Source organism: Suncus etruscus, chromosome 4 (assembly GCF_024139225.1).
Source record: "Suncus etruscus isolate mSunEtr1 chromosome 4, mSunEtr1.pri.cur, whole genome shotgun sequence".
Classification (NCBI taxonomy): Eukaryota; Metazoa; Chordata; class Mammalia; order Eulipotyphla; family Soricidae; genus Suncus; species Suncus etruscus.
The window spans coordinates 137,834,335-137,861,954 of record NC_064851.1 but is presented as its reverse complement, the minus strand read 5'-3'; the positions used below and the strand labels follow the sequence as shown (position 1 = coordinate 137,861,954).

At 42.9% G+C, this 27,620-nt stretch overlaps 1 protein-coding gene and 1 pseudogene across 2 annotated transcripts in view; one reads left to right on the top strand and one right to left on the bottom strand.

The window, feature by feature from the left end:
- Nucleotides 1-27,620, top strand: part of GTF2E2 (general transcription factor IIE subunit 2) — a 188,033-nt gene that overhangs the window by 31,981 nt on the left and 128,432 nt on the right. Inside the window, exons 3-7 of one of the 2 annotated variants that reach the window (XR_007494883.1) lie at nucleotides 1,099-1,206; nucleotides 2,390-2,572; nucleotides 7,919-8,012; nucleotides 19,285-19,400; nucleotides 22,193-22,676. Coding sequence is in view for 1 of the 2 variants with exons in the window: in XM_049772397.1 (XP_049628354.1) it covers nucleotides 1,099-1,206; nucleotides 2,390-2,572; nucleotides 7,919-8,012; nucleotides 19,285-19,400; nucleotides 22,193-22,309 (618 nt within the window). In the remaining variant the exon portion in view is untranslated. Of the gene's footprint in view, nucleotides 1-1,098; nucleotides 1,207-2,389; nucleotides 2,573-7,918; nucleotides 8,013-19,284; nucleotides 19,401-22,192; nucleotides 22,687-27,620 lie in introns of those variants that run through there. The other variant, XM_049772397.1, reaches the window with a different exon arrangement.
- Nucleotides 12,707-14,248, bottom strand: LOC126006153 (acylphosphatase-1-like; annotated as a pseudogene).

Here is a 27,620-nt window from a genome sequence, read left to right as displayed (position 1 = left end):
TTTTTGGACCAACCCAGCGGTGCTCAGGGGTGACTCCTGCTCACCCTGCTCAGAAATAGCTCCTGGCAGGCACAGGGGACCATATGGGACACTGGGATTTGAATCAACCACCTTTGGTCCTGGATCGGCTGCTTGCAAGGCAAACGCCGCTGTGCTATCTCTCGGGCCCTCATTGTGCTTCTTAATGAAACAAACACAAAATAAATGAAGCAAATAACCATCAGCTAACTGGAGAATTGATCTAGGAGGGCCTCACACATGCAAGGCTTGTGCTCTGCTGCTTGAGGCACCCCAATTGTCATTTCCTTTTTTTTTTTTGGTTTTTTGATTTTTTGGGTCACACCTGGCAGCGCTCAGGGGTTACTCCTGGCTCCACACTCAGAAATCGCTTCTGGCAGGCTCGGGGGACCATTTGGGATGCCAGGATTTGAACCACCATCCTTCTGCATCTATAAGGCAAACTCCTTACTGCTGTGCTATCTCTCCGGCCCGTCATTTTCCTTTATAGCATCTGTGTAATCCCATAATTGTGGTGCAGTTTATTTCATTATTTTTGCCCCTTACTCCGTCGCCATTATTCATACACTGCAGTGACTGTATCAACTTTGCTGTGTTCTTCTATTTTATCACTGGGGGTCAATTCCTAGATATGGGTTTGTTGGGTCAACAGAATTAAAAACATTTATTTTGCCAAATTTGCCTTTCCTAAGAGTTGTGTGAATTTTTCATTTTATCAGCAATGTATGAAAGACCCTGTTCCTTATAATCTCACCAGTAGTCACTAAACAAGAATATTTTCTAGCATTATAGTTAAATATTGGTGGAAGTTGAACATCATTATGTTTGAAGTAACTTGCAGCTCTTTTTCTGATTTTTGTATGTTCTTGTCTAAACTGGATTTTTGGAGTTATTTTTATTGAAATGCTAATGAATTTTTGGAGCAGCAATCCAGTCTCCTTTGTGGAGATCCTTTTTTTATCACTATAATTATATTGTCTGAAATAATATATGTTCTGTATTTCTGTAAAGATTTATTAACTACTGTTTAACTTATCTAGTATTTTTCAACTTCTAATAATAGTTTTCTTCTCTCAACAGACACGGCATCAGCGAGGAGATACACATCCTCTAACTTTAGAAGAAATTTTGGATGAAACACAACATTTAGATATTGGACTCAAGCAGAAACAATGGCTAATGAGTGAGGTAAGAATAGGCTTGAAATATTCTTTATTTTGTTTTTGTATCACACCTGACAATACTTAGAGATTACTCCAAGACTGCACATAGAAATTACTCCTTGCCTTTTTTGGGGGACCATATGGCTTTCCAGGGATTGAGCCTGGGATAGCCTCATGCCAGGCAAGTGACCAATCCACTATACTGTTTTTCTGTCCTTTGCATGAAATATTCTTAATTAGTTGCTTGCCATGAAATAGTAAATATTACTGGTGTTTATAATGAGGTAAAATTAGTCATTTTTACTTTTTGGGAGGGGGGTGCTGATTTTCGGGTCACACCCATAGGTACTTGGATTACTTTTGGTTCTGTGCCCAGATCTCCTGACAGGCTGGGAACTATATGGGCCTTGTTGCTATGCTATCTCTCTAGACCCCGCCATTTTTATTTTTTGTTAAAGAAGTTGATATTGGATTTTCTTATTTTGTAATTTTTGTTTGTTTGTTTGTTTGTTTTTGGGTCACACCCGACAGTGCTCAGGCATTACTCCTGGCTTCACGCTCAGAAATCACTCCTGGCAGGCTCGGGGGACCATATGGGATGCAGGGATTGGAACCAATGACCTTCTGCATGAAAGGCAAACGCCTTACCTCCATGCTATCTCTCCGACCCCTTATTTTGTAATTTTTAATTTAAAATGTATATTTTGTTTCGGGACCATACCTGGTGGTCCTCAGTCTTTACTCTTGGCTCTGCCCTCAGGGGATGACTCCTGGTAGGCTCTAGGACTTTATTGGGTACCAGGGATCAAACCCAAGTTGGCCACGTGCAAGGCAAGTGCACTGCACATTGTACTGTTGCTCAGGCCCCTGTCTATAATTTTAGATTTGCTGTTTGATCTTCAAAAGATAATTCTAATTTGTTTATAAATTGACTATTGTTATTTCTAAAGCAGTTACTAAAATTTAAGACTAAGGGGCTGGAGTGATAACACAGTGGTAGGGCATTTGACTTGCATGTGGCTGACTCGGGATGGACCTAGGTTCGACTCCTGGCATTCCATATGGTCCCCTGAGCCTGCCAGGAGTGATTTCTGAGCACAGAGCCAGGAGTAACCCTGAGTGCTGCAGGTGTGGTCCAAAAACAAAAAAATAAAATTAAGACTAAGATTTGCCTTTTATAATATGTTTGAATTTTGTTATTATTACAGGCTTTAGTTAATAATCCCAAAATTGAAGTAATAAATGGGAAGTATGCCTTCAAGCCCAAATACAATTTGAAAGATAAGAAGGCCCTGCTTAGGCTTTTAGATCAGCATGACCAGCGAGGCTTAGGAGGAATTCTTTTAGAAGACATAGAGGAAGGATTACCCAATTCTCAGAAAGCTGTCAAGGTAACTTCTCTTCTTTTTCTGTACTTTATTATAAATTTAATTGTGCCTTATTTTTGGTGGTTGTTTTGGGCCAAACTCAAATTGTGTTCAGAGCTCCTTCCAGGTGGAATTGGGTGACCATATGTGCTATTGGGGATTGGACCTACATCATCTGCATGCAAGCCCTACCTTGCACTTATACTATTCCCTGGCTTGTCATTTTTTTAAAATATCAAGAATGAAAATTCTTATTTTTGTTTTTGTTTTTTCTTTTTGGGCCATACCCGGTGACTCTCAGGGGTTACTCCTGGCTATGTGCTCAGAAATTGCTCCTGGCTGGGGGGCCATATGTGACGCCAAGGATTGAACTGAGGTCTGTCCTGGACCAGCCACTGCATGCAAGGCAAAACGCCCTACCACTGTGCTATCACTCCAGCCCTGAGAGGCCCCAAGAATGAAAATTCTTAGGTTGTCTAAACATCCTGTATCGTTGGGACTGTGGTGAACCAGTAGAGGTTTTTCCAGTGCTGCAAAGGATAGAGGGGTACCATTGGTTCACCTTGACAGTTTCCTCTGATGTTCTTATTGTATGTTTGATTTTCTAGACCTGTGATGGCCAACCTATGGCACGCATGCCAGCAGTGACAGAAAAAGGCCTTGCAGCTGGCACGAGGGAAGGTCCGCAATTAAGATATACGGCATGTGCTGCATAGTTTTTAGATACTAAAATCTTGTTATTAAGGTTTAATTGACGTGCTGGCACTTTTGAGGACATTCTTTGGTTTTGTGCGGTAGTTTGGGCACTCGGGCTCAAAAAGGTTAGCCACCACTGCTCTAGACTATACCTGAAAATTTTTGTAGCCAGTGAATACCACCACAACACGTAGAAAAATCCACAACACAAGCGGGAAACTATGCAGACCAACATCAGGCATAGAGAATGAAGATGGAAACTGATGACTCAACAACGGCCAACCACCTAGGTAGTCTTTCAGATATGGGGTTTAGAGAAGAAATATGGAGGATGCTTACAGAACTCAAAGAAAGTATAGATCAGAACACTAATAAGAATCAAGAGAATATGAAGATAGAAATCAGAAAACTCCAAACTGAAATATCAGGTCAAATAACAGGTCTGAAAAACTCAGTAGACGAATTGAAAAACATAATGGATGAGCTTTCCCACAGGTTAACAGCAGCTGAGGATAGAATTAGTGCGCTGGAAGATGCAATGCGTAACAACTCCACACAGCAGAAGAGATTGGAAAAAAGCCTTAAATCAAATGATCAGACAATGGAAAAATTACTCAAAGAATATGAGCAGATGAAAATAGAAGTCTTTGATAAGCTCAACAGAAACCTAAGAATCATTGGAGTCCAAGAGACCCAAGAAGAAAATCTCCAGGAAGAATCAACAGTCAAGAACATCATCACAGAGAAACTACCAGAGCTAAAGAATACATGTGACCAAATCCTGCATGCCTGAAGAGTACCAGCTAAAAGAGACCCCAGGAAAAACACCCCAAGACACATCCTAGTCACAATGACGAATCCCACAGATAGAGACAGAATTCTGAAAGCAGCAAGATCGGAAAGAGAAATTACATTCAAGGGAACATCCTTGAGATTTACTGCAGACATGTCACCAGAAACACTCAAGGCCAGAAGGCAGTGGTGGGATATAGTGACAAAACTCAATGAAATAAATGCTTCGCCAAGAATACTGCACCCAGCAAAACTCACTTTCAGCTTTGAAGGAAGTATACATGGCTTCACAGATAAACAACAGCTCAAAAACTTTACAGACTCAAAACCAGCCTTAAAAGAAAAACAGAAAGATCTATTCTAAAGACAAGACAGACCAACAGACACACCAAACTTCTACACAAAGATGGCAATAAATCCCATGACAATTATCTCAATGTCAATGGACTAAATGCACCTGTTAAGAGACACAGAGTGGTGAAATGGATCAAAAACCTGAACCCAACCTTCTGCTGCCTACAAGAAACACACCTGAATAATCAGAATAAACATAGACTCAAAAATCAAAGGCTGGAGGAAAATCATCCAAGCAAACAACACCTTTAAAAAAGCTGGGGTGGCCATACTAATATCAGATGACACCGACTTTATACTCAGAAAAGTTGTAAGGGACGGGCCTTACAACTGAGAGATAGCTCAGCGGCGTTTGCCTTGCAAGCAGCTGATCCAGGACCAAAGGTGGTTGGTTCGAATCCCGGTGTCCCATATGGTCCCCCGTGCCTGCCAGGAGCTATTTCTGAGCAGACAGCCAGGAGTAACCCCTGAGCAGCGCCGGGTGTGACCCTAAAACCAAAAAAAAAAAAAAAGTTGTAAGGGACAAAGATGGACATTATGTACTAATCAAGGGTCTGTACTGCAGGAAGAAATTACTCTCCTAAACATATACACACCCAATGAGGGACGAGCAAAGTATTTAATACAATTGTTGACAAATCTGAAAAAGGATATTAATAATAACATAATAATTGTGGGAGACCTCAACTCGGGCCTGTCAACATTTAATAGGTCAACCAAATTGAAACCCAACAAAAATATACTAGACCTGAAAAGAGAAATGGAAGAAAGAGGTCTACTAGATGTATATAGGACACTCCATCCTCAGAAACCTGGATACACATTCTTTTCCAACGTACATGGGTTATTCTCCAGGATAGACCACATGCTGGCACATTAAAATATACCTCCATAAAATCAAGAAGATAGAAATTTTGCAGGCTACCTTTGCTGACCACAAGACTCTGAAGTTAGATGTGAAATTTAAAATTTTAATTTAACATTTAATTACTTTTTTTTGGTGGGGGGGGGGTCACACCCAGCAGTGCTCAGGGGTTACTCCTGGCTCTGAGCTCAGAAATCACTCCTGGCAGGCTCAGGACCATATGGGATGCCGGGATTCAAACCACTGACCTTCTGCATGCAAGGCAAACACCTCCACGCTATTTCTCTGGCATGATGATGATGATGATGATGATGATGGTTTTTGGGTCATATCCAGTGATGCTCAGGGCTTACTCCTGGCTATGTGCTCAGAAATCGCTCCTGGCTTGAGGGACCATATGGGATGCCGGGGATCAAACTGAGGTCCATCCTAGTTTAGCTGCATGGAAGGCAAATGCTCTACCGCTGCACCATCGCTCTGGTCCCCAAAATTTAATTTTTTTTTTTTTTTTTTTTTTTTTTTTGGTTTTTGGGCCACACCCGGCAGTGCTCAGGAGTTACTCCCGGCTATCTGCTCAGAAATAGCTCCTGGCAGGCACGGGGGACCATATGGGACACTGGGATTTGAACCAACCACGTTAGGTCCTGGATCGGCTGCTTGCAAGGCAAACACCGCTGTGCTATCTCTCCGGGCCCAAAATTTAAATTTTTTAATCTAAAATTTAAATTAAAAAAAAAGGGGGGGTGATAGCACAGCAGTAGGGCATTTGTCTTGCTTGCTGCTGACACAGGATGGACTTTTGTTGATCCTTGGCATCCCAGATGGTCCCCGAGCCTGCCAGGAGCAATTTTTGAGTGGAGAGCCAGGAATAACCCCTGAGCGCTGCCGGGTATGGCCCTCAAACAAACAAAAAACCCTAAGAACATTAAAATGCCTAAGTTAAGACAGACATTTTTGGCCATGTAGAGATTGTCATCTTTAAGAATAGGAATAATAATAAAAGATTTATAAATAATTTTAATCTGTAAATAATAGTTATTTTTGTATTTTGAAAACTTACCAGTATTTCAATGGGAACTATGAGCCTGCTTTCGGTGGAGTGTAGCTTGAGGACTCCTACCCGAGACTGAGAGGAGGAGTCAGGAGACAGAGAGGAGTCGGAAAGTGCGGTGCATACATCCTATGTATGTGCACTGCTGGCCCAGGATGAGTTGGCCGCTAAGCAGGACAAGCAGCAGCGCCAAAAACAACCTGGCAGTTGGATTAATATCCTCGGCAGTGGGGTGCCCAAGCTGGTGCTGAGAAGGGGATGACTGCAGGGTTCTGGGGTGCCAGTGGCTGGGCTTCCTGCTCCTCTACAGATCTCAACAGCACCTGCTGAATGCTGCCTCCATCACCTCTGCAAATAGCCATATGACTTATTTCTTTGAAAAATGACGTGGGTATCTAGGGACTGCAATCTATGAGCAGGGGATGGGTTTTATTTCTTTGGGTCTTTTATTTCTTGAAGTGGTGTTCTGAAATTTTCTATGGATAGGTCTTTCACCTCTTTAGATTGATTACAAGATACTTAATTTTCTGAGACATAATTGTGAATGGGATTGTTTTTAATACCTCTTCCATTATCTGTATATAGGAAAACCATGGGCTTTTTTTGTGTATTGATTTTGTAGTCTGCCACTTTACTATAGAAATCTCTTGCTCTTAGAAGCTTTATTGTAGGGGCTTTAGGATTTTCTAATATACTATCATATAAACCATAAGTAATGAAAGCTTGATTTCTTTTTTATCTGAATGCCCTTGATGTATTATTATTATTTTTTTTTTTGGGCAAGCATTTCTAGTACTATATTGAATGGAAGTGGTAAGAGTAGGCAATATTGCTTTGTGCCTGGTATTAAAGGAAATGTGGGTTTGTGGTAAATGGATATATTGAGGAAAGTTCCTTTAATTCTCATTTTTTTTGAGTTTTTGTTTTTTAGATCATAATGGGTGCTGGACTTTGTCAGATGGTTTCTCTGAATCTATTGATATGATCATATGACTTTTATTTTTTCTTTTATTGATACAGTGTATTATATTGGTTTTCTTGCATTCCTACGATCCTACTTGGTCATGGTGTATGATCTTTCTAATGAATTGTTGGATTCTATTTGCTAGTTGTTTTGTTGAGGATATTTGCATTTGTGTTCATAATTCTCAACTTTTTGTTTGTTTGGGTCACACCTGGCAGCGCTCAGAGGTTGCTCCTGGCTCTGCTCTCAGAAATCGCTCCTGGCAGGCATGAAGGACCATATGGGATGACAAGATTTGAAACACTGTCCATCCTGAATTGGCCATATGCAAGGCAAACGCCCTTCCGCTGTGCTCTTTCTCTGATGTGCTATCTCTGGCACCAATTCTCAAGAGATTTTGGACCACACTTGACTGCTCAGGGGCTTCTCCATCTCTAAGGCAACTCCAGCTCTGCACTTCAGTGTTGCTTTTGGTGGTTCTAGGAGCAACTTCCCATATGCGAACATGTACTTCCCATATGCGAACATGTACTCTTCTCAGCCCTCTACTCTAGGCTTTATTAAAGGAAATGGGACTCCTTTGTTAATATAGAAAAGTATTATTTGTTAGGTAATTTGATATTAATTGAAATTTTTTTTATCTTTAAGGCCTTAGGAGATGAGATACTATTTGTTAATCGACCTGATAAGAAGAAAATTCTTTTCTTCAATGATAAGAGCTGTCAATTTTCTGTGGATGAAGGTGAGTCTTTCAAATGTACAGCATGCTACCAATTTATGCTGACTTCATTTTAAATTTATAAGTAATTTAAAATTTACTTTTTGCTTTTGTTTTGGTGGAGGGGGCACACCCAGCAACATTCAAGGCTTGTTCCTGGCTCTGCACACAGGAATCACTCCTGACAACTTGGGGCTAAGTAGGGTTAGGGCTCAGGTTGGCTGTTTTGAAGGCTACTTTCTTAACCACTGTACTACCTTATTATCTACCTCTTTGTTCTTTTCCCTCCCATTTACCCTACCTTCTCTTGTCTCAGACTTAATATGTTGTTGACTTTTACTTTACCTTTGACCTCATTCTTGGCCCCAGCATTGTCATTTCTTAGATTAGAGATATTCACTTCTACATCTAACATACTGTTTTTAGAATTCAGTTTGCTTTATGTGCTTTGAAAGATTGTTTATTGGGGCCAGAGTGATAATACAATAGGTAGGGCCTTGCACATGGCCAACCTGGGTTTTATCCCCAGTATCCCTTATGGTCCCCCAAGTCTGCAAGGAGTAATTTCCAAACACAGAGCCAGGAGTAACTTCTGAGTGCCTCTGGGTGTGGTCCAAAACCAAACCAAAACAAACAAACAAAAAAAGAGTAGAATTTTTCATTAAATTGTAGTCATGGTTTAAGGGAGTTTATGTTTGTTGTTTTGTTTTGTTTTGTTTTTTGGGTCACACCTGGTGATGCTCAGGGGTTACTCCTGGCTGTCTGCTCAGAAATAGCTCCTGGCAGGCACGGGGGACCATATGGGACACCGGGATTTGAACCAACCACCTTAGGTCCTGGATTGGCTGCTTGCAAGGCAAACACCGCTGTGCTATCTCTCCGGGCCCTGTTTTTTTTTTTTTTTTTTTTTTTTTTTTAAATAGTTTTTGGGCAATACTCTGTGTTGCTCAGGGTTTAACTCTTTGACTCTGCACTTAGGAATTACTCCTGGGAATACTCTGGGGATCTTAAGGGATTCCAGGGAAAGAACCTGGGTCTGCCCTGTGCAAGGCAAGAGCTCTACTTGCTGTACTATCACTCCTTTGCTCCCCTTCCCTTCATGATTTCTTTTTTTTTTTTTTGGGCCACACCCGGTAAAGCTCAGGGGTTACTCCTGGCTATGTGCTCAGAAGTTGCTCCTGGCTTGGGGGACCATATGGGACACCGGGGGATCGAACCGTGGTCCGTCCAAGGCTAGCGCAGGCAAGGCATGCACCTTACCTTTAGCGCCACCGCCCGGCCCCCCTTCATGATTTCTTTTTTTTTTTTTTTTTTTTTTGTGGTTTTTGGGTCACACCCGGCAATGCTCAGGGGTTTTTCCTGGCTCCCTGCTCAGAAATTGCTCCTGGCATGCACGGGGGACCATATGGGACGCCGGGATTCGAACCGATGACCTTCTGCATGAAAGGTAAATGCCTTACCTCCATGCTATCTCTCCGGCCCCCCTTCATGATTTCTTATGGTTATAGTTTAATTGCACCAAATAGGAATTTCTTCTTTTTCACAAATATATGTTCATATTCTGATATGTAAGCTTAATGCAGGGTAGGAAGAATACACTCAAAGTAACCCAAATTGTCTTAAATTAGCCATGAATCTATGATACCATACTAACCATGATTTTTAAAATGGGGCAGGAAGGACATTGTTTTCTTATTTCTCATAATTGTATATAGTTGAATATTAAGCTATAAAGTCTTATCTCAAGTTGTATAAAATAGAAAAATAGGGCCCGAGAGATAGCATGGAGGGAGGGCGTTTGCCTTGAATGCAGAAGGATGGTGGTTCGAATCCCGGCATCCCATATGACCCTGCCAGGAGCTATTTCTGAGTGTAGATCCAGGAGTGGCCCCTGAGTGTGACCCAAAAACAAAAACAAAAAAAGAAAAGAAAATAGTCACAGTAGTCGTTCAGTGATAACATTTTATTTATTTTTTGTTTGGGGCCATACCAAGCGGTGTGCAGGGGTACCCCTTGCTCTGCACTCAGAAATTGTTCCTGGCAATCTCGAGGGGACTAGGGAATCGAACCTGGGTCCATCCTGGGTTGACTGCATGCAGAGCAAATCTCTACCACCGTGATATCTCTCTGGCCCCAATGATAACATTTTAGAAATAATAAAACAGTTTTTGTGCCCACATAGAGCTATGTTATTTATTAAATTTCATAAAAATATAAACTTGAATATATATATGTTATAATAATTATATATTATGTTATATATATTATATATATGGTTTTTGGGCCACACCCCAAAACGCTCAGGGGTTACTCTTGGCTTGAACACAGGTTTATGCTGAGTAGCTACAATCAAGGCAAATTCCCTACCTCTGTGCTATCACTCCGGCCTCAAACTTGAATAATTTTGAATAAGAAATTTCACAAATATCACTTCAGTAGCTCAGTTATGTCATGATTATGATTTTAATCTCAAATTCTCTCCCCCCCAACATCTTGTTTGTTCTTGAGAATCAGGCTTTTGGAGCTATTAGAGATTTAATTAGCCTAAAGATAATGATTTTTTTAAGACAGAATATTTAATTTTTGTGAAAATCCTTATTGAGAGTCTGTGTATATGGTTAATTCTCAATAAATGTTAAATAAAAACATGTACAGTATTCCAGTTCTAGTGATAGAATAAGCTTTCTATCTGTACATAAACTACTTAACTCTTATATACTTTCATGACAGTTTCCAAGTAAGAAAGTTAGTTTGAGGCTCCTGTACTTAGAAATTTTATTTTATGTAAATGTATTTAATTTTCAAATTGACTTTTTGCTTTCTAAAAACTTAGGGATGGATTTGATCTTCAAGATATGACAAAGGGGGCCCGGAGAGATAGCATAGTGGTGTTTGCCTTGCAAGCAGCCGATCCAGGACCAAAGGTGGTTGGTTCGAATCCCGGTGTCCCATATGGTCCCCTGTGCCTGCCAGGAGCTATTTCTGAGCAGACAGCCAGGAGTAACCTCTGAGCACTGCCGGGTGTGGCCCCAAAACAAAAAAAAAAAAACAAAAAAGATATGACAAAGGGCTTGCAAGATGGTCATGGGGCTGATAGGCATGCTCTAAGGTTGGGGCTCCAGGTTTGATCCTTAGTACAATGTGGTCCCCTGAGTACTGCTGGGGAGACACTCTTGAACATCAATAAGTACAACAAATCCTTTACTTCTCTTTTTTGGGGGGGTGGTGCCAGGGATAGAATTTAGGGTCTCAGGTCAGAAAACATGAACTCTGTCACTGTGCCACATTCTCTGCCATTATCTATTTTATATTTATATTTTTATAATATATAAATATATATTTATATATTTATAAATAGATATAAATATATCTATTTAAGCAAATAGTCCCTTTATTCTTTTTTTTTTTTTTTTTTTTTTTTTTTTTTTTGTGGTTTTTGGGTCACACCCGGCAGTGCTCAGGGGTTTTTCCTGGCTCTGTGCTCAGAAACTGCTCCTGGCAGGCACGGGGGACCATATGGGACGCCAGGATTCGAACCGATGACCTTCTGCATGAAAGGTAAACGCCTTACCTCCATGCCATCTCTCCGGCCCCCCTTTATTCTTTTAACAGAATTAAGCCTTTTGAAAATAGTTATAGTGGGGATGGAGAGACAGTACAATGGGGAGTGCTTGTTTTGCTCTCTGCTGACCCAACTTCAATTCCTAGCAACCCATATGTCTTTTGAACTTGTCAGGGGTAATTTCTTTTTTTTTTTTTTTTTTTTTTGGTTTTTGGGCCACACCCTGTGACGCTCAGGGGTTACTCCTGGCTATGCGCTCAGAAGTTGCTCCTGGCTTCTTGGGGGACCATATGGGACGCCGGGGGATCGAACTGCAGTCCGTCCTAGGCAGCGCAGGCAAGGCAGGCACCTTACCTCCAGCGCCACCGCCCGGCCCCATTTCTGAGCATAGAGCAAGGAGTAACCCCTGAGCATTGCCATTTTGTGATCCAAAAATGTTTTGGGAATCTTAAAATAGAAAGCAACATGTGAGGGCCTAGGAGGAAGATAAGAAGCAGATTTTCAGCTTGGCCATCCTGACATTTGATATTGGGCTTTTGAGTACTGAGGCGGTTGTTTGTGTATTGCAGAATGTTAAGCAATATTCATGACTTGTTTAGATGTATTTTTTTGTCCCAATGTGGCTTTATTAGATTGTGTATAGCTGTAATCCTATTATTATAGGGCATTCAGTAATATTCAAGTATGATTTTAAAATAACTTACTGACAAATTCAAATTCTGAATACAGAATATCTTTTTTTTTTTGGTTTTTGGGCCACACCCGGCGGTGCCCAGGGGCTTCTCCTGGCTGTCTGCTCAGAAATACAGAAATAGCTCCTGGCAGGCATGGGGGAACATATGGGACACCGGGATTCGAACCAACCACCATTTGGTCCTGGATCGGCTGCTTGCAAGGCAAACGCCGCTGTGCTATCTCTCCGGGCCCAGAATGGCCCGGAGAGATAGCACAGCAGCGTTTGCCTAAACCAAACCATTGAGTTTCTCCTAGAAATTTTTGTTTTTGGGTCACACCCGGCTTTACTCTCAGAAATTGCTCCTGGCAGGCTTGGGGCACCCATATGGGATTCAAACCACCATCCTTCTGCATGCAAGGCAAATGCCCTACGTCCATGCTATCTCCAGCCCCATCTCCTAGAAATTTTTGATTTAGGTCATTATTTCACAGTTTGGAAATCTGAGTAATCCAACTTTGAGGCGACTTTCTCATTGAAATTTGCTCTTTCTCTTTTAAAGCCACTGCTCCATATGATGCACTTTGGAGATGGGACTTTGTAATTGTCCTTGCACTGTGCAAGTGTTCTGGACCCAGCCTTCCAAATCCAAGCTTTTTATTCTCAGCCTGAGTATACTTCCAGAAAAATACCTCTCAAATCTTCTCAGACACCTCATATACTGATACCAGGGTGTCTCCCCCTCGACCCCCCAGCCGTCATCACACCGTCCAGTTGCTTAGCTCCAGTGGCCCTCGGGTTGTATTTTTTTTTAAATGTATTTCCTCCCATAGTATAACTAGAAATATATCCAGCCATTATCAAATGTTTCTTGGGGAGCAAAATATCCCAGGATGAATATTATATTAAAAGAATAGTGTTTATAAAGTAGAGGAAAATTAAGATTATCTGAAGCATTCTTTTTATTCAGTACATTGAGTAATACAAAGATGATTAAAATGAATAGGACTTAAAAATGAACAAAAAATGACTAAGACTTCTCTTGAGTTTATTGGCTGAGGGCATCATTACATTGGAACTCATAAAAAGTGTTATTCATTGGGCCCGGAGAGATAGCACAGCGGTGTTTGCCTTGCAAGCAGCCGATCCAGAACCAAAGGTGGTTGGTTCGAATCCCGGTGTCCCATATGGTCCCCCGTGCCTGCCAGGAGCTATTTCTGAGCAGACAGCCAGGAGTAACCCCTGAGCACTGCCGGGTGTGGCCCAAAAACCAAAAAAAAAAAAAAAAAAAAAAAAAAAAAAGTGTTATTCATTAAAAAGAATGTGTGACTCATTTATGAGGATGAGGATATTTGATACGAGGATATCACATTGTCATGTGTTGTATATACTGTGCAGTGGAGACATCTGGAAGAGTCACCACAGGAAATTCAGGGTAAGAAAGTCATTTAGGGCCCGGAGAGATAGCACAGTGGCGTTTGCCTTGCAAGCAGCCGATCCAGGACCAAAGGTGGTTGGTTCGAATCCTGGTGTTCCATATGGTCCCCCGTGCCTGCCAGGAGCTATTTCTGAGCAGACAGCCAGGAGTAACCCCTGAGCAATGCCGGGTGTGGCCCAAAAACCAAAAAAAAAAAAAAAAAAAAAAAAAAAAGTCATTTAGTTCAGAGTATCAATATTGCATAAGTCTGCTTTAAAAATAAATTTCAATAATATACATAATATATTCCTAGGGAAGATCCATTGAAAATTATGCCTAACCTCATATTTGTCTTCCTCTGTTAATCCACTGGGTGGCAGACTTAATCATACTAAGGTAGCTTTCGGGGCCAGAATGCTAGCACAGCAGTAGGGCGTTAGCCTGGCACACCAACGAACTGGTGACCTGGGACAGAGCTGGGTTCAATCCCCGGCATCCCGTATGGTCCCCTGAATTTGTCAGGAGCTATTTCTGAGTGCAGAATGAAGAGTAACCCCTGAGCTCCGCAAAAGTAGGTTGCTTTCATTGTCACCGAAGCCACTCTTCATCCCAGTTAATCAGAAGCAAATCACCGGGCTGGAGAGATAGCACAGTGGTAGGGTGTTTGCCTTGCATGCAGTGGATCTAGGACAAATGGTGGTTTGAATCACGGCATCCCATATGGTCCCCCATGCCTTCCAGGACCAATTTCTGAACGCAGAGCCAGGAGTAACCCCTGAGCACCACTGAGTGTGACCCAAAAACCAACCCCCCCCCCCAATAAAAAGGAAATCACCTAAAGTGGAATATAGCACAAATAAGAAAAACAGTATCCTTTTTTAAATTTTGATACGGTTTTATCTTATTTCTTTCTTTCTTTCTTTTTTTTTTTTTTTGGTGGTTTTTGGGTCACACCTGGCAGTGCTCAGGGGTTATTCCTGGCTCCAGGCTCAGAAATTGCTCCTGGCAGGCATGGGGGACCATATGGGATGCCGGGATTCGAACCGATGACCTCCTGCATGAAAGGCAAATGCCTTACCTCCATGCTATCTCTCTGGCCCCTCTTATTTCTTTTATTGTTTCATTTTTTTTTTGGCCACACCTGTTGATGCTTGGGGGTTACTCCTGGCTATGTGCTCCGAAATCGCTCCTGGCTTGGGGGACCATATGGGGCACGGGGGAGGGGTGGGGTGGTGGTGGTGGTGGGAACCACAGTCCATCCTAGGCTAGCGCACAAGGCAAATGCCTTACCACTTGCGCCACTGTTCCCGCTCCTGTTTTATCTAATTTCTTGAAGGCATTCCTTTAATTGTGAAGGGAAGATTTTTCTTTAATTTTATTCATTTCTTTCTTTTTCTTTTTGGGGGGGATTTTGAGCCACACCTGGTGGCGCTCAGAGCAAATGCCCTACTGCTTGTGAAACTGCTCCAACTTCTAATTTTACTCATTTTTTTTTTTTTTTTTTTGGGTCACATCCGGCACCACTCGGGTTACTCCTGGCTCTACGCTCAGAAATCGCTCCTGGCAGGCTCAGGGGACCATTTGGGATGCCAGGATTCGAACCACCGTCCTTCTGCATGCAAGGCAAATGTTCTACCTCCATGCTATTTCTCAGGCCCCGAGCTTTATTATTTTAAAAGTAGTTATAGTCGGGACAGGAGAGATAGCACAGCAGGAGGGCGTTTGCCTTGTAAGCAGCCGATCCAGGACGGATGGTGTTTCGAATCCCGGCATCCCATATGGTCCCCTATACCTGCCAGGAGCGATACTGAATGCAGAACCAGAAGTAACCCGAGTTCCGCCAGATGTGACCCAAAAATCAAAACAAAACCAAACACCCAAAATAAAAATATATGTTATAGTAACATATATAGCTTGTATACTAAAATTTTTGCCAAATATTGTATAGAGTGAAAACAACAGTTCTCCAAGGAAAACCTTATGATTTCTCTCTGGGAATATGTTTTGGTATGTATTTTTCCAGGCTTTTATCATACACTTAATATATCTCTAGTTTTTGTTTTTGGGCCACATCAGGGCTTACTCCTAACTCTGCTTTCAGAGATCATTCCTGGTGTTGCTTGAGGTACCATCTGGAGTGCCAGGGTTTGAACTTGGGTTAACTGTGAAGGCAAGTGCCCTACCCATTGTACTAACCTTATATACCCTTTTAAGGAATAACCTGGCTTTTGTGATTTTTCACATCCACTAAAACAAATCATCTGCCTTTAATTTGGTAGCTTCTGGCTATTTGCTGGTTTATTATTATTGTTGTTGGAATTATACCCCTCAAGGCTCAAGGTTTAGTTCTATTTCTGTGTTCTGGAATCATACCTGGCAGGGCTTGGGCGACCATATGTGGGGAAGGAACCCAGGTCAGCCACATATATAAGACAAATGCCCTACCTGCTATACTATCTTGATAGTCCAAATGTGTGTTGTGCTGTTTTTTGTTTGTTTTTTGTGTTTTGGGCCACACCTGGCCGAGCTCAGGGGTTACTCCTGGCTCTTTGCTCAGAATTTGCTTTTGGCAGGCACAGGGTACCATATGGGATGCTGGAAATTGAACTCAGGTCGTCCTGGGTCAGCTTTGTGCAAGACAAACACTGTACTTCTATGCTATCACTCTGGACCTGTGTGTGCATTTTAAATATTGTTAGCAATATTAAACAGAATATTCACATCTTGATTTCTCTCTCTCTCTCTTTCTCTCTCCCTCTCTCCGTCTCCTCTCTCTCTCCTCTCTCTCTCTCTCTCTCTCTCTCTCTCTCTCTCTCTCTCTCTCTCTCTCTCTCTCTCTCTCTCTCTCTCTCCTCTTTGTTTTTTTTTTTTTTTTGGGCCATACCTAGTGATGCCAATAACCCAGGGGTTACTCCTGACTATGCGCTCAGGAATCACTCCTGGCTTGGGGGACCATATGGGATACCCTACGGCTGTGCGCTTCGGCCCCAGAACTTGATTTCTAAACTATTCTTCAGGGAAAGTTGGGATTCCTTAGAGAAATGATTGAATCTAAGTTTGGGGGAATATGGTAAGCCTGGTATATCTGATAAAATTAGAGCATGCTCAAAAATAAACAAGTACTTTTTTTTTTTTTTTTTGGTTTTTGGGCCACACCGGCGGTGCTCAGGGATTACTCCTGGCTGTCTGCTCAGAAATAGCTCCTGGCAGGCACGGGGGACCATATGGGACACCAGGATTCGAACCAACCACCTTAGGTCCTGGATCAGCTGCTTGCAAGGCAAACGCCGCTGTGCTATCTCTCTCCGGGCCCAAACAAGTCCTTTTTTTTTTTGATTTTTGGGCCACACCTGGCGTTGCTCAGGGGTTACTCCTGGCTGTCTGCTCAGAAATAGCTCCTGGCAGGAACGGGGGACCATATGGGACACTGGGATTCGAACCAACCACCTTTGGTCCTGGATCAGCTGCTTGCAAGGCAAAGGCCGCTGTGCTATCTCTCCAGGCCCCAAACAAGTACTTTTAAAATAAATTTGCCTTTGTTCTTCCTAAAGCAAATGTATTATGATCAATTATGTCAACTATGTGATATATTCTTTTAAATAAATTAAAAAATAAGTAAAAATAAAAAAGGAAGGAATTAAAAGGACAGAAACAATTTAAAAGGATCCTCAGGGACCGGAGAGATAGCACAGCAGTAGGGCATTTGCCTTGCATGAAAAAGGATGATGGTTCGAATCCTTTTTTTTTTTTTTTGGTTTTTGGGCCACACCCTGTGACGCTCAGGGGTTACTCCTGGCTATGCGCTCAGAAGTTGCTCCTGGTTTCTTGGGGGACCATATGGGACGCCGGGGGATTGAACCGCGGTTCGTCCTAGGCTAGCGCAGGCAAGGCAGGCACCTTACCTCCAGCGCCACCGCCCGGCCCCCTTCAGCCACTTTCTTCTTTTTTTTTTTTTTTGGATGGTTCGAATCCTGGCATCCCTTATGGTCCCTCAAGCCTGCCAGGGGCGATTTCTGAGCATAGAGCCAGGAGTAGCCCCTGAGTGCTGCTGGGTGTGACCCAAAAACCAAAAATAAATAAATTAATTAACGGATCCTCAGTGGGGCCAGAGCAATAGCATAGCATTGCCTCATACCAGGCTGCCCAGGATGAATGCGGGTTCAATCCCTAGCATCCCATATGGTCCTCCAAGTCAGGGGCAATTTCTGAGCGCAAAGCCAGGAGTAACCCGAGCACTGCCGGGTGTGACCCCAAAATACCAAAACAAAATAAAAAATAAAATGGCATGTTGATGTAAAGGGCCAGGTATTTGAGCTTGTTATTAGCGAAAGAATTTTTTCCCCTCTTAGAGCTACACCAGGAGGTATACAGGGTGCTATTTCAGTTTGGGACTTGAGGTACCGTGAAGCTGGTGATTTAAATGGGCTCTGGCTTGTGGAGCTTGTATTTCAACTCTTTGAGCCAGTTCCCAGCTTCCCAGCCCTGGGTGTAGAATTTAAGATCCTCCTGCCCCCTTCCCTCTTAACTTTCATTGACCCAATTTCTAGTTCTTTTGTGATGTTAGAGACCTTGGAGTAAAGGGGTTAGAACTCAGGCATTGATTGTACTTGATCTTTGGATCCTTAGCATCATATTCTCTCAAACAATACTGGATATAGCTCTGGACTCCCCTGAACACCACTATAGTGGCCCTGGTGGGCCCTAGCACTGGGATAGCCTTGGCATTTTTGGACCCTTGCATAAGCCATTTATTGGCTTGGTTACCTGGGAATTTCTGGGAGATGCCGTGGGAGCCGCTGAACACCATGGAAGAAATCCTGTCCTTCCCCGCCCCATGCCCCGTAGCTCCCTTCCTCCAAAAAAGATGATGTTGTGGATGAAGAGCCCTGGTCCTCTAGGGGACAGTGTATGCTGCTTTCAGGGGATTCAAAGCAGTTCTTTTCTGTTTGGATTTCTTTTTTTTTTTTTGGTTTTTAGGTCATACTCGTCAGCACTCAGGGGCTATTTCTGCCTCTATGCTCAGAAATGGCTCCTGGCAGGCACAGGGGACCATATGGGATGCCGGGATTCGAACCACTGTCCTTCTGCATGAAAGGCAAACGGTATCTCTCCGGCCCCCTGTTTGGATATTGAGACACTGTTCTCCACCCCCATCATCTTTGTCACCAGCTTTCAGGCTCTTTATCAACAGAAAATGCTGACTTCTAATCTCCCTGTGCTCTTTTTTTTTTTTTTTTTTTTTTGCTTCTTGGGCCATAGCTGGTAGACACTTTACCATTTGCGCCACTGCTCCGGCTCTCCCTGTGCTCTTAATCTTAGAAGGGGCAGTGGACTATATTCACCTCAGGGGTGGTGAGCAGGAATTGTAACCCTCTCAGTGGAGGTTGTTGAGGGTGTAGTAAAAGGAGAGTGTCAGTGGACTTTCTTCTGGAAAGCAGGAGCTGCCATCACTTTCCCTTCACTGTCTAAGAAGAGAATAGAATCTGTTCCCAGCCCTCCACTACTCTTATTTCCTTTCTTTTATGGTGGAATCTGAGATGTGCTCTTTTAGGCCAGAGGAAGTATTACTTAATGTTGGATTTCCATCACTGAGATGCTAGAGCATGTAAATATCTGTTGTGAAACAATTATCTTTTTGGCACAGAATTTCAGAAACTGTGGAGGAGTGTCACTGTGGATTCCATGGATGAGGAGAAAATTGAAGAGTATCTCAAGCGACAGGGTATTTCTTCCATGCAGGACTCTGGACCAAAGAAAGTGGTACGTAGGAAAAAGCAGTCCTTCCGATCTTTTTTGTTTGTTTGTTTGTTTTTTGAGTAACACCTGGCAGCACTCAGGGGTTATTCCTGGCTCTATGTTCAGAAATCGCTCCTGGCAGACTTGGGGGACCATATGGGATGCCGGGATTCAAACCACCAACCTTCTGCATGCAAGGCAAACACCCTACCTCCATGCTATCTCTATGGTCCCAGTTTCTCCAATCTGAGTTCTTTACCTTTTTTTTTTTTTTTGATTTTGGGTCACACCCGGTGGTGCTCAGGGGTTACTCCTGGCTGTCTGCTCAGAAATAGCTCCTGGTAGGCTCGGGGGACCATATGGGACACCGGGATTCGAACCAACCACCTTTGGTCCTGGATTGGCTGCTTGCAAGGCAAACGCTGCTGTGCTATCTTTCCAGGCCCAGTTCTTTACCTGTTTAACGAGAGTTTTGCTCCTGAATCTCCGTGCACAATGTCTGTACATCAGGGCTGTAAGATGTTACCTTCATTTTCATACAGGCATGTAAGCTATCATCTGAGAGATATGAACGATGTTTTTTTTTTTTAAATGATTTCTTTGTTTGACCTCCGCAGAATTACTCCTTCTCATAGAATAAACATTAAATTAACAATTAACAAGTCACCTAAAAATAAAAAAGAAGGGGCCGGTGAGCTGGCGCTAGAGGTAAAGTGTCTGCCTTGCAAGCGCTAGCCAAGGAAGGATTGCGATTCGATTTCCCGGCGTCCCATATGGTCCCCCCAAGCCAGGGGTGATTTCTGAGCGCTTAGCCAGGAGTAACCCCTGAGCATCAAAAGGGTGTGGCCTGAAAAACCAAAAAAAAAAAAAGAAAAAGAAAAAAGAAAACAATTCATCAGGGGCTCGAGCAGTAGAGCAAACAGTAGGGCATTTGTCTTGCATGCGGTAACCTAGGATGAACCGTGGTTCGATCCTCTGGCATCCCATATGGTTCCCCCAAGCCAGGAGTAACCCTTAAGTGTCACTGAATGTGGCCCTAAAAAGCAAAAAAAAAACAAAAAAAACAAAAAAAACAAAAAACCCAAAACCCAAAAACAAAAAAGAAACACCATCAGGTCCTCCAATATTTTGTAAATTAAATAAATTGAATATAACATGTAAATATTTATTTTAAAATATTTTTATATAATAGCCACAACTTTCCTACAGTGTCACCTTATAAAAGGACCTGTCCCCCATGCTTAACCAACAACAAAAATTAGTATCTGCTTTTTAATTTAATTTAAATTTTTTTTTTTTTGCTGTTTGGTTCACACCCAGCATTGCTCAGGGGTTATTGCTGACTCTACACTCAAAAAATCGCTCCTGGCAGGCACGGGGGACCAAATGGGATGCCAGGATTTGAACCACCGTCCTTCTGCATGCAAGGCAAATGCCTTACCTCCATGCTATTTCTCTGGCCCCTTTTTATTATTTTGTTTTTTTTTGGGGGTGGGGTATACCCTTTGATGCTCAGGGGTAACTCCTGGCTATGCACTCAGAAATCACTCCTGGCGGGGCTGGAGAGATAGCATGGAGGTAAGGCGTTTGCCTTCCATGCAGGAGGTCATTGGTTCAAATCCCGGCACCCCATATGGTCCCCCCGTGCCTGCCAGGAGCAATTTCTGAGCCTGGAGCCAAGAATAACCCCTGAGCACTGCCGGGTCTGACCCAAAAACCACAAAAAAAAAAAAGAAAAAAGAAATCACTCCTGGCTTGGGGGACCATATGGAACCCAGGGGATCAAACCGTGGTCCATCTTAGGCTAGCACACACAAGGCAGATGCCTTATTGCTTTGCGCCACTGCTCTAGCCGCTGTTAATTTTTTATTTTTTTATTTATTTATTTATTTTTGGTTTTTGGGCCACACCCGATAACGCTCAGGGGTTTATTCCTGGCTATGCGCTCAGAAGTTGCTCCTGGCTTGGGGGACCATATGGGACACCAGGGGATCGAACCGCGGTCCGTCCAAGGCTAGCGCAGGGAAGGCAGGCACCTTACCTTTAGCGCCACCGCCCGGCCCCAATTTTTTATTTTTTTTTTTAACCTGGCTATTGTTTTTTCTCTTTCAGACTCTTGTTCTCCATTCACTGTACTGACCCGACTCCCAGTAATGTTCACACTGCAAGCCCTCTTTTTCTTACTCCAGTCCTCTGTCATCTTTTTCTTTCTCCCCTTTTTCTCTCACAGTAGTCTTCTCCTCCCCAGTGCAGAGGTGCATGCACTCTTAGTGTGCCCTCAGTGACTTCACAAGCTGTGATGTGAGGGGGAGGTTGGGCCAGGACAGGGACTCTGTGGTTGCCTAGCGACGGCAACCTGCCACACAGCATTGGGAGGTAGTGGAGGTAAGTGATACCACTCTCCACCCCTCCTGCTATTGGCCCTGCTGTCGGAGCTGTGGCTAAACTTCAAAAGAGCAGCAGGTTGCCGACCCTAGGCGAGGCAAATGCTGTGTTTGGTAAGGTTTACACAGCCAGGCTTCAAAGCAGAAAACAGGGTGGGGCTGGAGTGGTGGCATAGCAGGTAGGGCATCTATCTGCCTTGACGTGGCTGATCTAGGACAGACTGCAGTATTCCATATAGTTCCCCAAGCTAGGAGATGTTTCTGAGTGCATAACCAGGAGTAACCTCTGAACATCACCAGGTGTAGCCAAAAAACTTAAGGAAAAAAGGGTAAAAACCTTGTTGGTTTTGGTTTCTCAGCATTTTTGGGTAACTCATTGTATTGTCATTGGTAGTAGTAGTTATTGTTTTGTGTTTTTACCTTTTCCTCTAGGCCCCTATTCAGAGAAGGAAAAAACCAGCTTCACAGAAAAAGCGGAGGTTTAAGACTCATAATGAGCACTTGGCGGGAGTGCTGAAGGACTACTCAGACATGGCTCCGAGCAAATAGTATGCAGAATGGCCCTGAGCGGAGTTACAAATTGTCAAGAGCTTTGTTGTGGTTGCTGTGACCTGGAGACTGATTGCCTTCCTAGGACTGAGGAGAGCAGCAGTACAGTTTACAAAACAAATCACCAAACTCAGAACCTGTTTGAATGGAGTGGCTCACGAGAAATGTGATCCTTCCTTTAAATTTCTTAACGTCATGGGGGAAAGGTGCTTATTAGCATGGCATGCAGATGTCTTTGCTATTTATCTCTACTCAGTGGTCCCTGGTTGGTTCCATTCTGCCTTTTATTACTTTGGAACAGGTTTGCAGATAATCTTGAACACAATATTTGTTTATTCCCTCAGAACGTATTTATAATAAAATCATTGTAGAAGGAACCCTTAGATACTAGTAATTTATTTCTTGTTTTTCCTTCTTGGTTCCAGCACTTCTGGGCTTACCTCCCACAGACCCCTATTAGGGGTGTTATGGAAGTCTGCTCAGGAGGTGTACTGTGTGACTTAGCATAGTATCCCACAAGGGATGCAATGCAAGGGGCCTCTTGTTAGTCAGTAAAGCAGTAATAATACAGGTGATTTTTAATGTTTTCACAGGACATACTAGTTTTTAGTGCCTTGTATTTTGCAGGTCATGCTTTTACACCTTTCCCAAGGATGAACAGGCTTCTTGTAAACCTGAGCATCAGTCCCAACCTTTATAGTCTCACCCAGAGCTCTTTCCACTGTAGATTACTCAGTTCTGCCCATTACTAACAAGCTGTTTGGAATTATCAAATATGTGCGAGTCCTTAGGAGTTGAGGGGATTTCTCTGTATGCCTTTGTGCCTTGAATGACAAATTACCTAGGTCCTTGTCATGTTTGCTGTGTTCTTTGGGCAAATTAGAGCCTACAAGTTATAAATGAAAATTGTGAACTATAAAAGCAATTAACAGTTAAGAGGTTCTTTTATTATTTTGGATCCTTTTGGTGGTTGGGGAGAGTGTGGTTTTTTTGTTTGTTTGTTTTACAGCACTGCTCAGGGGTCATTTCAGGACCCCTGAAATATAGTGCCAAGATTTAAATACGGACTAGCCACTTTTAAGTGCCTTAACCCTGACTCTCTACGACCCATTCTAGTTCTCTTTATAACCTCTTTGCTTCTTCCATTTACAGCATTAGCTTACCATTTCTGAGACCCAAAACATGAAAAGTAAAATGTAAGCTTTGTTTGTAAGGAGTAGGTTTAATATAAATAAGAGTATGAAGCTAGTTTAGATGCCTACTCTTTATTTTTGGGGGGGGGGAATTGGGGCCACACCTGGAGGTGCTCAGGGGTTACTCCTGGCTCTGTGCTCAGAATTTGCTCCTGGCAGGCTTGGAGAACATATGGGATGCCCGGATCGAATCCAGGTTGGCCAAGTGCATGGCAAAAATAGATGCCTACTTTTTTTTGGCTTTTGGGTCACACCCGGCAGCGCTTAGGGGGTTACTCCTGGCTCTACGCTCAGAAATCACTCCTGGCAGGCTCAGGGGATCAGTTGGGATGCTGGGATTCAAACCACCGACCTTCTGCATGCAAGGCAAACACCTTACCTCCATGCTATCTCTCCAGCCCCAGATGCCTACTTTTGTGATCTATACTGTTCTGTTTTGTGAGCTAAGTCTGGAAATGTATTTTTTTTTGGGGGGTCACACCTAGCGGTGCTCAGGGGTTACTCCTGGCTGTCTGCTCAGAAATAGCTCCTGGCAGGCATGGGGGACCATATGGGACACTGGGATTCGAACCAACCACCTTAGATCTTGGATCGGCTGCTTGCAAGGCAAACGCCGCTGTACTATCTCTCTGGGCCCTGGAAATGTATTTTTAACATCTGAATCAGTTGTGTTTTGTGTGGAATCATTTATTAAGGCTTCTGTCAGTCACGGGTCTTAAGGTAAGATGTTTACTGCTAACTTGGTGTTATCAGAGGTTTCTAGCTAAATTGTTTTTCACCAGTACTTGATGAACTGGCTTGATAACTGTCTTGCTCAGTTATCACACACATTTTTTACGTTATTGCATTCCCTTGTGTTTTCTCGTTAAGACTTGATACCTTTTTGAAGAAAAATTCCTCCGCATTGTCTTTGTTATAGAAGCCCAGTTGTGTTTGATCATAGTTAAGAGAAAGAACTATCTTTGCTATTCCTTTTTTTTTTTTTTTTTTTTTTGGTTTTTGGGCCCCACCCGGCAGTGCTCAGGGGTCACTCCTGGCTGTCTGCTTAGAAATAGCTCCTGGCAGGCATGGGGGACCATATGGGACACCGGGATTAGAACCAACCACCTTTGGTCCTAGATCGGTTGCTTGCAAGGCAAACGCTGCTGTGCTATCTCTCCGGGCCCATCTTTGCTATTCTTTTGGGTCTTTAAGACATGTCTATTCACCATATATATAAAATACACACACACATATATGTAAATATATGTATATACTTTTTCTTTCTTGGAAAGAAAGGGAGGGAGAGAAGGAGGAAGGAAGGGAAAGAGGATGGAAGAAGGAAGTTTCCACCAGATATTTAAGTTAAAAATTTGAGCTTTGTTCTTGCCTCTGCTCTTTTCTGCTTGACCTGCAAATCACTTAGAAACAACTAGAATGACTGGCTGAGTGAGTTAAAATCTAAGATAGTCTGGAGTGCCTTTGATCTATAATTCATCACAATAACTGGAGGTTTTTTTTTTTAAAGACATAGCTAAAGTAGTTGCTTCTGGAAAATGTGTAAAAAGGTAGCACGGATGACTGCTGTCACATCCTGTAAGAGTGGCTCGATGGTGGTAGGACTGCGGGGGGAGGAACACTTGATATATGGGGAACCAAGTATTGGCAGTGTAGACATCCCATTAGTTCTGATCCAGGAGGCATCAGGAAGGTGTTCCTTCCTTTTATGCAGGGAGCTATTTGTAATCACAGATTACCGTATTTTCTGACGTATAATACGACCCCCTAATTTTGCAGTTAAAACATAGGTTTAGGCCTATATTCACAGTATCAGAATGTTCCTGTGCTGCAACTGTATGTACCACAGTGAGCCAATCACAACAAGCAAAGGTTCAAAGGTTCTACTGTAATAGACTTCCTCTCTGACTCTGGCCAATCTGAGCAGGCTTTTTTTTTTTTTTTTTTTTTTTGTGGTTTTTGGGTCACACCCAGCAGTGCTCAGGGGTTATTCCTGGCTCCAGGCTCAGAAATTGCTCCTGGCAGGCACGGGGGGACCACATGGGACGCCGGGATTTGAACTGATGACCTTCTGCATGAAAGGCAAACGCCTTACCTCCACGCTATCTCTCCGGCCCCTGAGCAGGCTTTTTACAGTGTAGATTCAGGTTCAGAACATTGTCTAATTTGCATGCACAAAATGCCTGTTTGGAATTGGCTGAGTTAGAGAGGCGGTCCGAGCAGCCTTGCAGTGATTGGTGCAGGATCGAGTTGGAAAATTAGTTTTGTGGCAATATTCAGACAGTTTTCGTTTAGCGGTATATTGAAACATTTTTCGGGATATACTTGGTATATAAGACAACCCCAGATTTTCGGTTGACTTTTTTTTATTTCAAAAGTCGTCTTATATGCCGGAAAATACAGTACTCCCCTCCCCAAAAACAGTTCTGATGCAGAAGCAGGGCATTTAGTGTGAACTTAAAATGGGAAAATTCACTTACTGGCAATAATTGGAGAATTTAATTTTCTGAGGTAGAGAGGAGACTACATTTAATTTTCCCGTTAGCTGTTTTTACTTGCCGTTTGTGGTTTGTGGGAGGTAAGGCTTGTTTTTATTTTTGTTTTGGGGCTACACCTGGCAGCGCTCCGGGTTTACTCTTGGCTCTGCGCTAAGAAATCGCTCCTGGCTCAGGGACCATATGGCATGCGGAGGATCAAACCCAGGTCCATCCTGGATCAGTTGCGTGCAAAGCAAATTCCTTATCCCTGTGCTATCGCTCTGGCCCCAACCCATTTGATCCTTGGCATTCCATATGGTCTCCTAAGCCTGCCCTGAGTAATTTCCTTTTTTGTTTTTCTTAAAACCCATAGATGAGTGAAATTATTCTGTGTCTATCTCCCTCTGACTTAATTCACTCAGCATGGTAGATTCCATGTACAACTAGGTATATAAAAATGTCATTTCTTCTGACACCTGCATAATATTCCATTGTGTATATGTACACAGTTTCTTTAGCCATTCATCTGTTGAAGGAAGGGCATCTTGGTTGTTTCCAGAGTCTGGCAATTATAAATAGCACTGCAATGATTATAGGTATGAGGAAGGCGTTTTTGTGTTTCTCAGGTAGTGTTTCTCAGGAGTGGGTTAGCTGGATCATATGGGAGCTCAATTTCCAATTATTTGAGGAATCTCCATATTTTGTGTGTGTGTGTGTGTGTGTGTGTGTGTGGTTTTAGGGTCACACCCGGCAGTGCTCAGGGTTACTTTACTCCTGGCTCCATGCTCAGAAATTGCTCCTGGCAGGCACGGGGGACCATATGGGATGCCGGGATTCGAACTGATGACTTTCTGCATGAAAGGCAAACGCCTTACCTCCATGCTAACTCTCCGGCCCCTCCATATTGTTTTCCATAAAGGCTGGACTAGACAGCATTCTCACCAGAAGTGAATAAGAGTTTCTATCTCTCCACATCCCTGCTAGCACTCTGATTGTTCTTGCTCTTTGTGATGTGTGTCAGTCTCTGTGGTGTACCTCACACAATGGTACCTCATTGTTGTTTTGATTTGCATCTCCCTGATGATTAGTGATGTGGAACATTTTTCCTGTGTCTTGGCCATTTTTATTTCTTTGAGGAATTGTCCATTTTTCCCCATCTTTTGATATACCTTGTATATTATGGATATTAGCTCCTTATCTAATGGATATTGGATGAATAGTTTCTCCCATTCTGTAGGTGGCTTTTGTATCCTAGTCACTATTTCCTTTGAGGTGCAGAAGCTTCTCAGCTTAATATAGTCCCTTCAGTTTACCTCTGCTTCCACTTGTTTGATGTGGTTTCCTCCTTGAAGATGCCTTTAGTGTCGATGTCATGGAGTATTTTACCTACATGTTGTTCTATCTATCTATGGTTTGGGCCTGATATCAAGGTCTTTAATAATCCATTTGGATTGGCCTTTGTGCATGTTGTTAGATGGAGGTCTGAGTCCCCCACCCCCCTTTTTTTTTGGCATGTGGCGACCAGATGTGCCAATAGCACTTGTTGAAGACGTTTTCCTTGCTCCATTTTGCATTTCTTTTTTTTTTTTTTCCTTCGGGCCGCACCCGCTTGATGCTCAGGGGTTACTCCTGGCTAAGTGCTCA